The sequence below is a fragment of the Arvicola amphibius genome, chromosome 2 (genome assembly GCF_903992535.2).
Source record: "Arvicola amphibius chromosome 2, mArvAmp1.2, whole genome shotgun sequence".
Taxonomy (NCBI): Eukaryota; Metazoa; Chordata; class Mammalia; order Rodentia; family Cricetidae; genus Arvicola; species Arvicola amphibius.
The window spans coordinates 86645542-86662756 of record NC_052048.2 but is presented as its reverse complement, the minus strand read 5'-3'; the positions used below and the strand labels follow the sequence as shown (position 1 = coordinate 86662756).

At 40.9% G+C, this 17215-nt stretch overlaps 2 protein-coding genes across 3 annotated transcripts in view; one reads left to right on the top strand and one right to left on the bottom strand.

Annotated features, from left to right (window-relative positions):
* The window catches only part of Herc3 (HECT and RLD domain containing E3 ubiquitin protein ligase 3), a 102249-nt gene extending 86539 nt beyond the window's left edge, over positions 1–15710 (top strand). For both annotated transcript variants that reach the window (XM_038318758.2, XM_038318759.2), the window contains 3 exons: positions 11632–11815; positions 12022–12124; positions 14008–15710. In XM_038318758.2, coding sequence (XP_038174686.1) covers positions 11632–11815; positions 12022–12124; positions 14008–14216 — 496 coding nt within the window. In that variant the 3' untranslated portion in view covers positions 14217–15710. The remainder of the gene's footprint in view (positions 1–11631; positions 11816–12021; positions 12125–14007) is intronic.
* On the bottom strand, positions 730–1413 carry Nap1l5 (nucleosome assembly protein 1 like 5). The gene has a single exon (XM_038318761.1). The coding sequence runs from the start codon at positions 1411–1413 to the stop codon at positions 946–948; it is 468 nt and encodes a 155-aa protein (XP_038174689.1). The 3' UTR covers positions 730–945.
* Positions 15711–17215: the final 1505 nt, after the last annotated feature.

The window sequence follows — 17215 nt, the reverse complement described above, 5'->3', positions numbered from 1 at the left end:
GGGGATACACACTTGGATTGATTCTTCAAGTAGATATTTTTTCCAAACATTAGCTTCATTGAGGGGTTCTGATGGTTTTCACAGCTACTTGCTAAAAGCTACAAGACAAAAAGACTTCACAAAGGTCAAACTACGCAACACTGGATACACATGCTTTACACAATTGCTACATTCTACATCTCTTCAAGTAAATTATATTTCTAAAATGCTATAAGGTGATTTACTACTTAAAACATTTTGGGGTAATTTTTAGGATTTCATCAACATTCACTACCAAGAAAACCGAAAACATGAGACATAACAAATGAGCACGTGTTGACAATATTATACATGTAATACACCCTCTGTCTTGGAACCATGTTCTTTCTGTAAATTCAGATATTCAAAACATTTTTCATAACTTTAAATTCCAGTTTCCCTAGCCAGTAGTGTCACACTGTCCAGGCTTCCTCCATGCCACGTCTCCTCCAGAGTGTAAAGCTGATGTCTGGGTTTGCAAACGCAAAAGTCTTAAAGATGACGTCTTCCTTGGGTTCCTTTTCCTCGGCGCTGAGAAATGTAAAGAAACTGAAGAAATTAAGCATTGAGAAGAGTTCAGTCTTAGCTTGGGTGTTCAGGTGTAGTGAGATGAATGGATTTCAACGTGTGACGCACTTCACATTTAACTGACCGTCTCTCATCAGTCTCAAGTCCAGTTCTCACATAAGAGCAGGGAGAAAAAAAATAAGCTTAATTAGCCTTTTCTTAAAAACGTCTTTTGGCATCTGTTTTACACAAATAAAAGTCAGATTAGAAACGGGCTAGCCAAAATCTACTTGATTCAATTTAAATTTAGGAATGTCAGAATAGATTCACATGTATTTTGGGCAAAACCTGAGCCTTTTAAAGTCTGCCGACATCGGAAATAAAAGGGGCAGGGGATTTATCACCTGTCAGCTGCTGTGTTCACTTCTTGCCGGTGTCAGGACCCCCAGTCGCGCCAGCCGCCTCTTCTTCCTCCTCCTCCTCCTCCTCATCCTCTTCCTCCTCGTCGTCGTCATCATCTTCCTCCAGGGTCCACGCGCAGCCCTCCATCTCTCCGGTGAGCTCCTGGATCTTGGCAAGCAGGGGCTTGTAGATGTCGTTGTACTTCTTCTCCAGAGCCTGGAACTCCTTGTCAAATTTGGCCTCGATCTTATCGCAGCGCTTCTGCAGCTTTTTGAGCGCCAGGACTCGGCACTTGACGGAATTGGGCAGGCTCTCGATAAATTCGTTCTTGGGCTTGGGCGCATTCTCCGCGGGAGCCTGAGGCTCCTCGGCCGCGGGCGCAGCGGCACTGTCGCCGGTTGCCGCATCCTCGCCACCCTGAGCGCCCTCCATTACCTCGTCTTCGGCGCGGCTCTCAGCGGGTCCCTGCTTCTCGGGGTCGGCCATGGCTAGCGCTCGGCTCCGCTGGGCTGGTTTGCCGCAGTGGTCTGGTGATTGCGCAGTCTGCGACCGAGCTGGTCCAGAGAGGTCCTGCAGCTGTGACTGCGGCTGGTCCAGAGTGAGTCTAAGGATGCGGCAAACGCTGACGGCTGTGGTGACGTCCGCACTGCCGCTTCGTGGTTCGCGGCAAGTGAGTGGCTGCTCGCTATCAGCTGATGGTTGTGCGCACTTACTGCACCAGATTGTTGCTATGCTGCTATCTCCGAGGTCTTCAAAACCACTTAGATACCCAGCCCCCAACTTCCGCTCCCACCCCTGCAGGGCTGGCTGGAACCAGCTCGAGGCTGAGACTGTATTTTTCCATACCTGTTTGTACAGCCCCCGTCTGTTTACTGTGTGCCCCCCTCTCCCATCTCAGCCCTTTGAATCCGCAAAGCACCTGTGAACCCCTATCGGAAGTGCGCCATAGCTGATGTTGGTCAGCCTTGGTTATGGGTACCTTTTCTGAATCTTGATTGCGTCTTAAATTTGCTTTCAGAGAACGGAAATGCGGGAGAACCATTTTCCTCCCACTCCTTTGCAGAGACCTGCACATCTGCGTGTATCTGCGTAGGCCATCTTGGACTCCTAGAGCCCCCAGCCAGCCAGCCAGTCCTGTTGAACCTAGTTACATATATCCTGGTTGCAAATTGTCACGGTAGGGACTTTGGAATTAGTTCTAGAAGTGTTTGTGTAGGAAATCTCAGCGCCGTAAGCATCCTGGTAATGTTACCGAAGGGTTCACACAGGTGCCTATGAAAAGGAATGAACAGAGAGTGAATAGAAGAAAAGCAAAACCCTTGGGAGTGTCCAACCTTGTGACTTTATGAAAAGACGCCATTTCATCCACATGTGTAGGGCCCAATTCGTCATTATCTTGGGAAGCTTGCAGCCCCTGGGTGGCAGGTTAGACATGCCCGTAAGGGCCGGGGAATAGAGATTCTTTTCATTCATCTTAAAAAGCATGTGTTGGTCCTTCTCTTTCTTCCGGACCTACAGATGCACACGCAACCGTTTAGCACCAAACACTTCACAGTTTGGATCTGCTTGTAATTTGCATGTGAGAGCTTTGGAAAAGATCAAAAATATCAAATGCTTTTTTTCTGATAATGAAATGATTGGGCACTTTAATTTCTCACCCATACAAGCCAGAATTGGAGGATTGTTTTATTTATTTAGACAGCCCAGGCTAGCTTCTAACACCCTGATTACAGTGACCTTGAACCCTGGGTCCTTCTTGTCTCCTTAGAGCTTAAATAAAGGGCAGGGCACAAATCTTAAGTGGTTTCTAGAGGATGGGTTTGTTACCGATTTAGGTTTTTCTTTCTCTATGTTGGGTCTTGCCGGAGTTATGCTTATGAATTCTGAAAGGAATTTCTATCTTTTGGTTCTTGGCGTTTATTAAATTAATTATGTGTAAATCATTTAGTGCTGGTACATAGTAAGCACTGAAAAAATTTTTATAAAATTAGTGCATTAATATGAAAAAGAAAATTATGCATAATGTCTTTTAAAAGCAAACATTTTTGTGCCTCAAATCAAAGAAAGTAAATGCTTACAAAATGTATCTTAATGTACTCGTGAGTCTTTTAGTTTGTTTTACTTCCCTCTCTCTTTTTCTTTTTTTAAATTGCGTTTATGTATTATGTGTTGATGGAGTAGTTATGTTTTCTGTGGTGGGAATGTATGTTAGTCCTATTCTTGCACCATGTATTTTCTGGGGAGCTACTGAGATGGTCAGGCTTAGGAGCCACTGAGTTAGCTGCTGAGCCATCCTTTGAGACTTTTTCTTTTTCACTCAAAAGATCCTAAAACTTAGACTAGGCTATTGATAAAATTTAGCATTTGGGGAGTGCTTCCACAAGCAAATGCTTTCATGTAAGTACCATGATATAATAAATTCAGTACCCTAAAATACCCTTAGGGCCCTTCTACAATGCACATGATACATTGATCTGTTTACTGTCTTAATAATTCTGTATTTCTTAAGTTGTCATGAATGAAATCACATGTAGCCTTTCGGAATCTGTCATTTTCACACGCAAAAGCATTTGATATTCATCTGTACTGTCATATATATTACTAATTTGTTCCATTCTATTGTTGAGAAATATTTCCAATATTGTTATTTCCAGCTTTAAAAGATACGAATAATACCACTGTATACATGTCTATAGATTTCTGTATGAACCCATCTTTATTTTATATAAATGCCTACCAGTGGAATCACTGGATTATTTGGTATATTTAACTTTATAAAGAGCTGCCACGCTCTTTCCACATGGCTGTGCTCATTTGCTTTCCTGTTAGTAACGGATGAAAGTTATAGTGTGTTGTACATGTTCTGCTTTGAGGTAGAGGCTTAAATATGTAGGCCAGACCTTGAACTCACTGGCTTCAGCCTCTTGAGTCCTGGGATCACAGTGCCCCTAGCACCCTTAATGATGAGCGATTCTGAATATTTACCGTTGTGCGCGTTTACCATTCTTTCATCTTCTTTCTGTTACTTATTTTCTAATTTTTAAACTGAGTTTTAAGGGTTTTTTTTATGTATTTTGGATGTGAGTTCTTTGCTATATATATATATATATATATATATATATATTAACATTTCTGATTCCTACTTTTTAGTTTTATAATAGAAATCAGAAGATTTAAGATGAATAGCAATAGATATTAAAATTTGGGACTGAGTTCATTTTGTTAAATTTTCTTTTGTGGACTAAGCTTTCGGCATAAAGCCCAAGAAGTCTTTTCCAATTCTAAGGTCATAAAACCTTTGTCCCTGCACTCTCTTCTATGAATATGATAGTTTAAGCTTCTATTTTAGGCTTTGGCACATACTGAATTAACTTTTATGTAGGTCTAAGGTTATTTATTTACTTATTTTGCGTACAATGTCCTGTTGATTCAGTACCATTTGTTAACTTTAAGGACAATACTACTTTTCTGCCACATTGCCTTTGTAGGTTGGTTGGAAATCAGTTGCATTTATACATGTGGCTGTTTCTGACTTTTTTCTTCTGTTGTGTTCATTTGCATGTCTGACTTTTCATCAACACTAGACTTCATAATCATAGCTTGATAACAGATCCTTGGGTTCAGATAATGAGCCTTTTAACATGGTTCCTTTTTCAGAATTGTTTGGCCTGTTTTTAGTTCCTTTGCCTTTTATATAAACCTCAGAATCAGGTTGATGTACTTTTAAAATGACCCTTAATATGATTTAGATTAAGATTTCTAAAAAGTGTTTGCAATACATACAGTACTTGTATAAACATGTCTCGTTTGGTGGGCTCTATCACTCTGGTACACAGTTGGGGCTATAGTATAGTGAGCAACAGCATAGATGAGATGGTGTGTGTTGAACTCTGACCTCTCATGCAGCTTCATACAGGAAATGAAAAGAAGGTGGGGGTGGGCTGGGGGGAGGGGGCAATGGGGGAGGGAAGGGGCTAGGTGAAATGCTTATGTTCTCCAGTCCATGCTAGGGCCTGGTTTCAATTCCTGCCTTACCCATGTGTTAATTGTTCCTCTTAGTCTCAGTATTTAATTCAAAATAATTATGTCAACTTCAAATGGTTTTTGTGTGTTTGTTTTTATTGACATAATTCCGTATTATACAATTTACTCAAAGTTTTCATTGAATTAATGTATATCCTGGAACTTCTTAGAGGGATTGGTCATTAGTAAGTACCCTGAAACAATTTGAGGATCATTATTTTAAAAGTGTTGATCATGCTGCTCTTAGAATTGGGATATAAGGATTCGAGTGTGTATGTTAGTTTGCTAAAATGCTGCAGTGAAGTCTAAGAGGCCAGGCAGTTTAAACAATAGCAGTTGGATGTTTAATAGTTAAAGAGGCAAAATCCACACAGATCTCGGCAGGGTTTGTTCCTTTTGAGGGCTGTGAGGGAAAGAGAGGTTCTAGGCCTCTCTTTTGGCTTATGATGGATACCTTCCCATCTCCTCATAGCATCTTTCCCATGTATTATAGATACAGATCTGTCCCTTCTCTAAGGTTCTGTTCTATGTATGGCTCACCCTAATGACTTCAGTTTAACCTGGCTGTTATGCTGACTAATTCTGAATGCCAATATGACAACTTCTGGTATCCATGATCGTCTGTGCAGCTGGGTACTTCTGTGAGGGATTTTTCTTGATATGATCATTTGAGGTGGCATGACACACTCTTAATCTGGTGCCAGCCCACGTAAAAGGCCACAGAAGAAGGTGGTGTTTTCTTTTGGCCAGCTTGCGCTCACTCTCTCATTCATCTGTCCTGCTTCAGAGGTGTTGATGGTGTTAGAACCTCCTTCAGGATTCCAGTGTAGACTGATGATCAGTCGCTCTCTAGGGCTTCAGCACCAGGTTAGGACTGCAGACTGGACAACTCTTGTTCTTTCCATTTGGAAATAGCCGTTGTTTGATTAGTGGGATCACAGCCGCTGAGTAAATCCCCCTTTAATAGATATTCATTCAATCTATCAGTTCTGATCCCCTAGAGCAGAAGTTCTCAACCTGTGGGTCGGGACCTCTTGACCACCTCCAGAAAATTTATATTATGATTCATAACAATAGCAAAATTACAATTATGCAGAGGAGGTGTGTCACTGGGCATATGCTTTGCCGCCCGCAGCATTCCCAGTTAGCTTGGGCACCTCCCCTCCCCTTTTTCCTTCCCTTCTATGTGGGACACTGGAGTTGGTCGGTCAGTAAGAGACTGACTAAAGAAACTAATAGGGCATCTCAAAGACTTAGAGAAGCAAGGACGCACCAAGCCTAAAATCAGAATGAAAGATAACAAAGAGCCGAAAGAAACTTCAAAACAAATATAGGTGATATCAGTGGAGTAAGAATTGTTTTCTTTGAAAGGGAAGAAAAGACCACATGCAGTTATTAAGGTGAGAAGAGTGGTTTAATGGATATAGAACAGCACAGCCTAGATTTGAACCTGTCTGTCCTAGTTATCCATCCTATTGCACTTTTCATTGGTTACATGTTGATATAGATGGCGTTTGTATAAAACTTCTCATCTTGAAGGAAGCTCACAAGGTCAAATGTAGTTTTGTGAAGTACCATACAACAGTAGTTAATAAGTAGACAGCTCCTATCTTCATGATGATACAGTGCTAAGATCGTTGCATTTTAAAAATAAAAACACAAAAATACAAGGAATAATATAACAGCTGTATTTATATTTACCATCCTCAGTAATCATGTTTTTATTGTTGTATGTTTTAATTAGTGGACTTCTTGATCACATTTTTAGGCTTGTGTATGATGAATTCTGATGATATTCAGTACCCCATCACTTTCTCCACCTACTAAGTAGTGCTTTTTCTGCTCTCATGTCATCTTTTTGTCTTTTTAAAATCTAGGTTACATTACTCAGATGGGAAAAAACATGCAGTGTATGCCTTCCTGAGTTTGACATTTTTATTGAACATGATTTCAGACTCCATCTGTCTTCCAGCAAATGATATAATTTAGCATTTATGACTGAGTAATGGTGTGTGTGTGTGTGTGTGTGTGTGTGTGTGTGTCTGTGTCTGTGTCTGTGTGTGTATCACTTTATTATCTCTCTACTGGTGAACACTGGTGGTTAGTGTCAATTGGGTGCCTAGATGGAAGGTAGGCCAAGCCTCTGGGCACACCTGTGATTGATTCTCTAGACTAAGGTTAGTCTCTGATAGTGTCCTGTGGGATTGTATTAACTACCCTAATTGATGTGGAAAGACCCACAGTAATTGAAGGAGGACCAACCCTTGGGTGTTGGATCCTGAGCTGTATAAAGGAGAGGGCAGAGTGAGCTCTAGCCTGCATTAGTTCATTGCTTTCTGCTCTTGACTGTAGATATAATGTGCCCAGTTCTCTCACGTTCCTGCTGCCTTGGTTTCCATGCCATAATGCATGTGGAATTGTGAACCAAACAAGCCCTTTCACCCATAAGTTGCTTTTGTCAGGGAATTTTACCACAGCCAAAAGAAAGGAAAGTAATTACAAGCAAAGATTGAGTCTATAACTGGGCTTTTTTAGGTAATACCCAAAAAAAAGTCAATATGGCAATGCAAGCCTTTCTTTGACAATTTCATTTCCGTTGGATTTATTTTTCAATATGTCTGTTATTGGTATATAGAAAAGCCTCTGACTTTTGTACATTAATTTTGTATATTGCTACTTTGATTAAAGTATTTATCAGATCTGAGCTTTGTAGCAGAGTCTATGACATTTTAAGGATAGCATCACATTGTCTGAAAATAGAGATACTTTGTCCTTTCCTATTTATAGTTCTTTATTTCTCTTCTCGCCTTTGGCTATGATTCATACGATATTGAATAAAGGTGGGGAGTGTAGACACCCTTGTTTCATGCCTGATTATATAGCATAAATACTTTCACTTTTACCCCATTCCACATAAAGTTGGCTATAGTTCTGTTACACATACCAACACATCGGAATCTTCTGCTGTTTTCACTTGTCATTTCATTGATTTCTGTTTTAATTTTTACTTTTCTTTTTCCATCTGCTAATTTTATATTTTTTTGTTCCAAAATGTTAGGTTATTTATTTGAGATCTCTGAAGTTATTTGTTTTGTTTTATGTTTGTTTGTTTGTTTGTTTTTGTTAGGTTTGGTTTATTTTTTCAAGGCAGGGGTTCTCTGTGTAATAGCTCTGGCTGTCCTGGAACTCACTATGTAGACCAACTCAGAGATCCACCTGCCTCTGCCTCCCTGAGTGCTGGGATTAAAGGCGTGTGCCACCACTGCCCAGCGAAATCTCTGAAGTTCAATGTAGGCACTCATGGCTCTAAAGTTCCTTATTAGAACTAATTTTGCTGTGTCCCTAAGGTTGTGGTAAGTTGTATTTTGGTTTTCCTTGGAATCTATTAATTTATTAATTTTTTTCTCTGATTTATATAACACATTGGTCATTCAAAGTGTATTGTTCAGTCTCCATGCACTAGCTTAATTTCTATAGTTTTTCTTACTGTTTATGAATTTCTTCTATCATCTGATGAGATAAAGAAAAAATTCTGATTTCTTTTGTATTTGTTGATTTGCTTTGTGGCCTATTCTGTTTTAGAAAAAGTTCTGTGGGCTGCTAAGAAGAATGTTTATTTCCCAGCTGTTGGATGGAGTGTTCTTTGGGTGCTCATGTTCAGTTCACTTGTTCTGTGGTATGGTTTACCTTTGGTGGTTTTTGGCTCATGTTTCTGGTTTGCATGACCTATGTATTGGTGAGAATGAGTACCACATTCATCCACTCTCATTATATCTGAACCTCTAGGTCACTTTGCATTCAGTACTGTTTGTTTTTTGTTTAACCTTGTACTTTTAATTGTTATCTCTTGGTGAAGGAATGTTCTCTTTATTGATATAAAGTTAACTTATTCATCTCTTCTGACTAATTTTCACAGGTATGATGGGCTTGATGTAAGTATATCTGCTTCTGCTTGCTTTCAGATTTTTCACCTGCAGTGTTATTTTCCATCCTTTAACATCCAGTCTGTTTATGCCGATAAGAAAATAGGTTAATCTTTTTTTTTTATCTGTTGTGTCTTTTAATTGACAAGTTAAGACCATTTACACTCTTGATTAATGTTGTAAAGTGTGTAATAACATCTCCCTTCTTCATCTTAGAGGTTTGCTGGTTTACTGATGTAATAATGTTGAATTCTTTGATGAACTCTTAAACCTGTAGGTACCATTCCTCCGGGTTGTGTAAAGTGTTCCTTTAAGTGTCTTCTGCAGTGCTAGCCTTAGTGGTTGTCCAGAAAAAGCCCTTAATTCTCCTTCTAGTACAGAGGATCACCTTGCTTGAGACAGTACTAGTAGGCAGTTACTTCGTTTCAGGGACTGAATAGTTGGTTCATTTTTTTCCTGGTCTCAGAGTCCTTATCTGAAGGTGTTGTTTTGACAAGTTTATCTTGACAAGTTGTTGAGATTTCTTCTTCAGCTTTCAGTATTCTTTTTCTGTCCTTCACTATGACAGTTATGCCATAATATTGGATAAAGAGCCTCTTGTCTGCTTTGTGGTTTGGAAATACCTCTGTACTTGGATATCTATTTCCCTAGATTTGGAGAATTGTATGGGGGGAAATGATTCAATAATTCATTCTATATTTCAGCTCCTTCTACTGCATCACAGATTTGTAGTTTTTAATCTCTTAGTTGTGCCCCAGAGGTCTTTACATAGTGTAGCGATGATTGCTGTCTGAAATAGTGTGTTGTCTATCCTGATAGCTTTGTTCTGCCTGCTATAGTATATTGGTGATGCTATCCATTGAGGTTTTTGTTTAATTTAGTGATGAACTTAGATTTATCTATTTATTCCCGTTTATTCTTACATTCATTCCCATCCTCATATTCTCAACGCCCTCCTCTCCCTTTCCTCTCTCTTCTCTTTTCCTTTGTCCCCCCGCCCACACACACAGATTCTGTATTTCTGTACTGAATATTCCCTGTCAAGTTGTTGGATTTCTAACCTAGGTCTTCAGTTGACATCTTTTCTTCACTCATCTGTTTATTTGAATGGTCTTCGAAGGCACTGATCATTTTAAAACCAAAACAAAACAGACCTAGACTTTTGACTTATTGGGCACTTTTGGCCATCTCAGAGTCTTCAGTTTCGCATACAGTCACTAACTTTTGGACAAGTTGTGCTGCTTTGCCTCTTTGACCTCTGCATGTTTCCGGGTACAGGTTATGAGCGTGTTGGGATGGTACCTTTTCTGGTTTTATGATAGGGTCTTCTGTTGGCCAGCCTTCCTTTGAGGGCTCTGCCACCAGTACCACCCAGAGAGAGTAAAACCAAATGCTGTAAGAATTAGCAATACCAATTAGATAGACAAATGCAATCAAACCAACTAAAGTCAACAGCTATACTAATAGGAACCGTAGGAAAAATAATGTCTAGTAAACTGCAAAGTTTAAAAAGTCGTGAAGGTCAAAGTAGTGACAGTGAAGAAAAAGATAAAGAAGGGAGGAAAGGAGAAGAGGAAGAAGCAAGGGTAAGCAAAAGAGAAGGAAAGGAAATAAAAACCAAGCAAGAGGAAATAACAAAAGATAAACTCTCCAATGCAATGAAACTATAAAGGACTAGCTAACAAGTCATTGTAGTAAGTCGTTTAATAAGAAATGAAAAACAAGAACATGTAAAGAATGCAGTTTAACATGATACGAAAATATAGTTAAAAAAAATAAAATAGTGATGCTTCTTGCCAGTTCTCCCTGTGCAGTTGAATATTGTATGCCGCTGAGGGCCAAGTTAGCCAAGAGTCAGTCACTTTAGAGAGCTCTACCAGGACCCCACAGTAGTCCAGGCAGGTTCTCACTTGACCCAGAGGCCTTCAACGTTGGGCCTCCAGGAGTGGAAGACATCCAAGCCCAGAAGTGGCCCCCAGATCTCGGGAATGGTGGAAGCACACAGAGCTCTGAGATCTGCTCTGGCGGGAGCCTGGCTCTGCCTGTCCATCTCAGCTCTTCCCTGTCTAGCAGTACACAGGGAGGAGAGTGAGTGTTCTGCTAAGCTAGGTTCTGACTCGGGTTGTGGCCACAGAGCACTGTCTCCACAGTGATCCCCAAGCAAAAGGACCCTCACTGCAGTTCTCAAAATAAACAGAATCTCAGGATGCTAAGTGCAGGCCAAGCATCATCGTGTGATGTAAACCCCACCAGCATGTGTGCAAATTGCCTTCTTTGTCCCTAGAACAGTGCTATGAATAGAAAGCAAGAGCTCAGGCACTTGCAGTTCTCTGACCCAGGCAAGTTGTTCATTTCGACTTGCGAAGGCAATGAGCCACCATTTCTCCACAGAGGTAGCTGCCACTCGGAATTGTTCCCTGGTCCCCGTCAAGATGATGTCTAGCTGTGGCACTGAGGTGTTGAGAGAGATGGAGTGAGTGTCCCCTCCTGCCACATAAGAGAAGTCACTGTTAACCTAACCCTACACTGGGTTTAGGGCTCCTAAGAAGCCAGGTCTGCTGGTTTCTTACCACCAGGGTCCTCTGGCTTACCCCAAATGCAGCATCAACCGGGCCCTTCACCCTCCAGGGCTTGGCTGCTGCTTCTCAGCTTTTCTCTGCTCCTGTTTCTCTCCGCCTTTTATCGAAAGGTGACTTTATAGAGTCCATGAGACTCTCTCAAATCTACGGTGTATCCCGTTTCTCTGGTCTTCCTGCAGGCAAGAATTCGTGGATGCTTACGTGAATTACGTCTTTCAAATCTCAGTTCATGAGTGGTACACAGCCTTTTCCAGTGGCTTCCTAAAGGTGTGTGGGGGCAAAGTCCTGGAGCTCTTCCAGCCTGCGGAACTGAGGGCCATGGTGGTGGGAAACAGCAACTACAACTGGGAAGAACTGGAAGAGGTAAGCTCTGGAGAGCAGCAGCCGAATAGGAGTGCTGGGGACCCCATCCCTTCAGATGTGCCGCCCCTGAGCATCTGCTGGGGTCTCCTGCCTCCTGGTGGTTTTCTTCTCAAATGCAAGTGGTATCCAGTGTGCACTGTAAGATCCTGATTCTGTTAAGATACATGTTTTTTTTGTTTTGTTTTGTTTTTTCTCTTTTTGGACAGACGGCCATCTACAAGGGTGATTATTCAGGCACGCATCCCACCGTGAAACTCTTTTGGGAAACCTTCCATGAGTTCCCGTTAGAGAAGAAGAAGAAGTTTCTCTGTAAGTATTCCTCACATCCGTGGGTTGTCCATGTTGTAGTGTGACATCATGTAGGATGGCCGATTAACAGGTAAAGATTAACTTCTAAATAACTAGGTACTTAAGAAAAAAATATATATGCAGTATATTAATTAAAACGTATTTTAGGCTATTAGTACACATACGTGAATCAAGAAAATAAAAGAGTCATTTCACCCATCTTCACTGTCTCTAAAAATAATAGTCACTTTATGTGGAAGCATTGATTCATGCTGATAGCCCTTACTACTTGGGAGGCTGAGACAGGGGATCCCAAGACTTTAAGATCAGTCTGAGCCACATAGTGATAGTCTGTCTCGCCAAATCTAGAAAGATTAATCTGGAAAGATTCCAGATAAAGCTGAGAAGGTCTGATTTATAAAAGGGTTGTTGTGATTTGAATAACTCAGCATTCAGTTTCCCCACTGGCTGTGGCCAGGCAAGGGGGTTCGCAGAGCTGTAAGCCTGTCACAGAGCAGTTCTGGGGTACGTTCGCCATCTCTGAAAGAAACGCCAGACCTGTCAGCGTCTTTCTTCATGCCTTCCTCTCACCCACCCTGTCTTGAGTTTGTATGTTCTAGACATTTCTTGGAAATAGAATCATTCCATAAGTAGTCCTTGGTACTGCATGACATTTGAGTAGGACAGTAGCTTTAGAGAGGGAAGTGGAGTTAACTTCCATGATCAAATCCAGCCCTTTAGAAATACTTGGCTCTCCCTGTCCGCATCTGTGTAATCAGGCCCATAAATCAGCCAGTGAATACAATAACAATTTTTAGCTGCATGAAACAGAAAAGGGGTTTAACAAACAACTTCCTGGCTTTTTAAAAGCAAGCAGATATTAATATTAATGCAGGACTCAGCTCCGGATTTTGCTGCACACAGGAGCAAAGATGAGAAAAAAACTGGTATCTCACACAGGAACTGCTCATGCCCACAAGCTGTTGAGAAGCGGTGTCATGCGTTTGATGAAGGCTGGGCTGCCAAGTGAAGGTGGAAGGTCGCTCCTTTCAGGGGAAGCCTTCTTTCGGGTCCCAAGGGCTTCCTTAGAAAAAGGCCTTTCTAGTTAGAGAACATTCGATTTAAGGGATTTGTTGTCTCTTCATTGCTGTTGTGTTATTAATTCTGCAGGTTTGGCAAGATTGGATAGATGTTTATTTATTTACCTTTGGCAATGGCAGGTTATTTGAAATGGCTGATGAGGGCTGCCAGATAGTACAGTGGCAGAGTCCTTGCCTACCACCTGGGTTCAAACTACAACACCCTCACAAAAAGAAAAAAAATAAAGGAAAGAAATGGAATAAATTCACTGTGGTAATTTCTGGCAAGTCCACAGTGAAAGAAAAAAAACCACAGGAACAACAACCAAAAGCACTCTGCAGGAGCAGACAGCTGCGTCTGTCTACTTTGTGAATGAGAATTTAATTATTTCTGCCAAGTAACAGTGCATGCATCACAAGAGTGAACTGTGATGCTGCCTAAGGAGTGTGTGGGTCAGTACTCCTGGTTTACGTATAGGGGAAATGGAGTAGATCCCTAAAGGGAAACAGCAGCCAGATGGCTCTGTTCTCAGACATCTGAGGTAGAGATCTTGATGGCACAGAGATGTGAGTTCTTTGCTGATTTCTTATACAAGAAGGCTCTTTTCCTAAGACAGTTTTTCTCTGCTTTGCTTTTGTGAAGGCTCATCTGTGAGGACGTGTGTCATATAAAGGCCCTAGAGCATATCTGAGCATCCACTACTCTGGTGCTGACATGTCGTTACATAATGTTGTAGTTCCCATGGAAGCCACAGGGTGTCATGCCTTCCTCTGTGGCCTGGACGACGGTTTGCATAGTCATTGATGCCATTTTCTTCTCTTCAGTGTTCCTGACAGGCAGCGACCGGATTCCCATCTATGGCATGGCCAGCCTGCAGATTGTCATCCAGTCCACAGCCACTGGGGAGGAGTACCTACCTGTGGCCCACACCTGCTACAACCTTCTTGACCTCCCTAAATATAGCAGCAAAGAGATTATGAAGGCTCGACTGACCCAGGCCCTCGACAATTATGAGGGTTTTAGTTTGGCCTGAGGCTCCCCAGCTTATCCAAGACATCCTTCCCTTCCTCAGTGGGCACATTGCAGCTGATACAAAATATCATGGGGAGTGATTTCTATTTTTTTATTGTCTAAGTGGATTGAGACTTTTGAATCCTAAATCCCAGTCAATGTGTTTCTTGGGTTCAGTAGTAAACAGTCGTTTTGAAAAATCAGTGGTTGGGGATCGGTCAAAAAAATTGGCTTTAGTATGGAAGGTGGAATGGATTTTGTCTTGTTTTGTTTTGAACTCAGGTTCCTGTTGTTCCTTATCTGTGAATGTGCTGTGATCTGCTGGATTAAATGGCAGTAGATTTTTAAGCTTTTGTCTCCCAGATGTGTCTCAGTGCTGCTGTTTCTTCCCTGTGCTCCCCTGCTCTTTTCTAAGCTTCTCTCTCCTCTGCAGAGATAACTGATTGGCATATCCCTTCTTGCCTGCCATGCAGAGCATTGCCGTTCTCTGCAGCTTCGGAAATGCATGGCTTGTTGCAGCCCGCTCCAACCCACAGATGGAATGGGCTTCTTCAGAACTCCCAAATTCTAAAAAGCTGAGTCTGGGTTCATTGCTTGTCATAGCTTTTGAGAGTTTATGGGAGCCTTTATGAACACCCCCTGCTTAAAGAAAACAGGTCATGAAGGAGTAACAGCCTTCTGTGACTGTCCACTGCCTAGGCCTCCCAAAAGACACATTCACCTCTGGTTGCAGGTGGGCTGTGTGTGTATTGTTAACCATGACATGTGGATAGACAGTGAATTAGTAAACCCCTGTACCTTGCTTTTGAAGCAAGTTTCGTTTTCTTGTCTACATATTGCCCTAGAATGGTGTAATTAATAAACGTCTGTCCCTTTATTACTTTATATCTGTTGCTTTCTCGTTCTTACCTTTTTTTTCCTGTGTTCTCCAACCCGTGCTTTCCTTGCTCTTATTACTGTCTTTGCTACTTGAATCAGTTCCCCTCATCCTTGTGCTGGTGGATGCATGCTGTCTTTTTTATTTTAAATTTTGTAAGTTTTTTTTAACCTGTCTCTAACTGTTAAAATATAAAGATATTCTTTATGATAGAGTCTTTGTTTATCACATATGAAATGTCCATTTACAGTGGGATTTCAGCAAGAAGATTATGTTTAAGTCAAATACATGTGTCTCAGAAATGAAATGTTTAACTACTCATCATTGGATAAGAAAATTCTAATGATCAAAGAACTCATGTAACCCTAATTTATGATATGTAGTAGCTAGAGAAAAGACCTATTTATATAAAATGAAGTACATATAGATTGTGATGCAGCATCAAGTCTTGATGGAAGGAATGTAGATTTTTGCTTTTTCTTTTTGTTTCTAAAAGTTACTCCAATTGCTAAATTGGTAGTTTTTCAGTCCTTATAAATAAACATTTAAAAAAGATACACAATTATATGAAATGTTTATTTTCTATGTGTGTGCATATAGTTCATTATTACCCAATAAATTTGGTGTTTTAACTTAAAACAGTTTTGCGTTGTACTTGTGGGGATGAACAGTGGGCTTTCTATGGAAGCTTTAGGGCCTTCCAGTCAAAAGGAAGGTGGAACTAAGCGCTCTACAAGTGCATAGGAAAGTGATGGGGAAAAATGGGGATGGGAATAAGCTTTTTCCAGAGAGGGAAAGGAGCTGGCAAATGCTCTGGCATGGGAGAATACTTAGGGAAGAGCCTGGGAGAGTTTGCACGCCGCACCAGAGGAAAGAGAACAATGGCAGAGAACTGAGAGGGAAGGGGGACTTCTGGGCCCAGCGTTGGTGGTCAGCTTTTGTGAGTGGCTTCATAGGATGTGTTCAAGAATCCAGAGCTGGGGTGACGTGAGTGGGATTTAGAACAATTAAGATGGGAATGGCAGAAGCAGGAAGCAGTTCATAGCATTGAGGGAGGTGACAGTGGAGATGGAAAAGGGCATTTGAATAACAGAGAAGGGGAGAGGAGACCTGGAGTGAGGCAGAGTAGTCACCTCATGCTAATGACTATTAGCACCTCTCCCCCTGTGTGGAGCCCAGCAGGAAACTATTTTGAATAAAATTACCTTAAGTATGATGTATTGTTTTGAGGGAGTTAAATAGGTGGCTGACTGAGTAAAGGTCCTTGCCACCACGTCTGATTCAGTTCCATGACCCACCTAATGGAAGGAAAGAATGAACCCCAAAAAGTTGTCCTTTGACCTCTACTTGTGCAACATGGCATGTGCATGCCTATACACACACACACATAATAAAAAATGAATTACAAGTAGTAAGGAGAACAGTAGCTTTTTAATGCTAAGATCCGTTCAATAAACATTTAGTGACTTACATAGTGCTAAGTTTAAAGAAAATTATTTCCTTGTACATTAAGTTTAGGATATAGTCAAGTTGTTTCAACTTTTATTGCAAAATTTATTTCTTCCATATTTTTTGTTTTTAATTTTCTAATTTCAGATCATTCCATTCATGCAAGTAACGTTTTTTTAAATAAACATTTATGTCACAAACTCTAATACTTTTGGACTTCAGTGTTCAGATTTTCTCATTTCCAAAGCTGATAAAAGTAGACTGAGATTGTTATCCTCGTAAACAATAACTCTACAAGCTCCCAGATGGAACTGGCTAAAAACATGCTTTCTTATTAATTGCTCATGGGTGAAGTAACTGAAGACAGTATTTGAGGACAAAATTGTCTTTTGAAACCTTTTGGAGATTAACTTTTATTTTAATCATTTTATCTCCAAAAAAAATGGCAAAAATCTGTATCCGGGGACCACGTACAACACATGAAAGTTCTCCAGTAGAGGTCACCCTCTCGGAGCACCTCAGGAGGTAAGGAAATCTTCAGTTCTCACAGGGACTCTTCAGAGACCTCTCAGGACACAGCTCAGCCAACCTGTGCTTCACATATTTCATCCTCAAGTCATTGTGTTTGTTTTTGCTTTAGAAATATGGTTATTAATTCCTTGAGAATTTCACACAATACATTTTGATCATAGTTT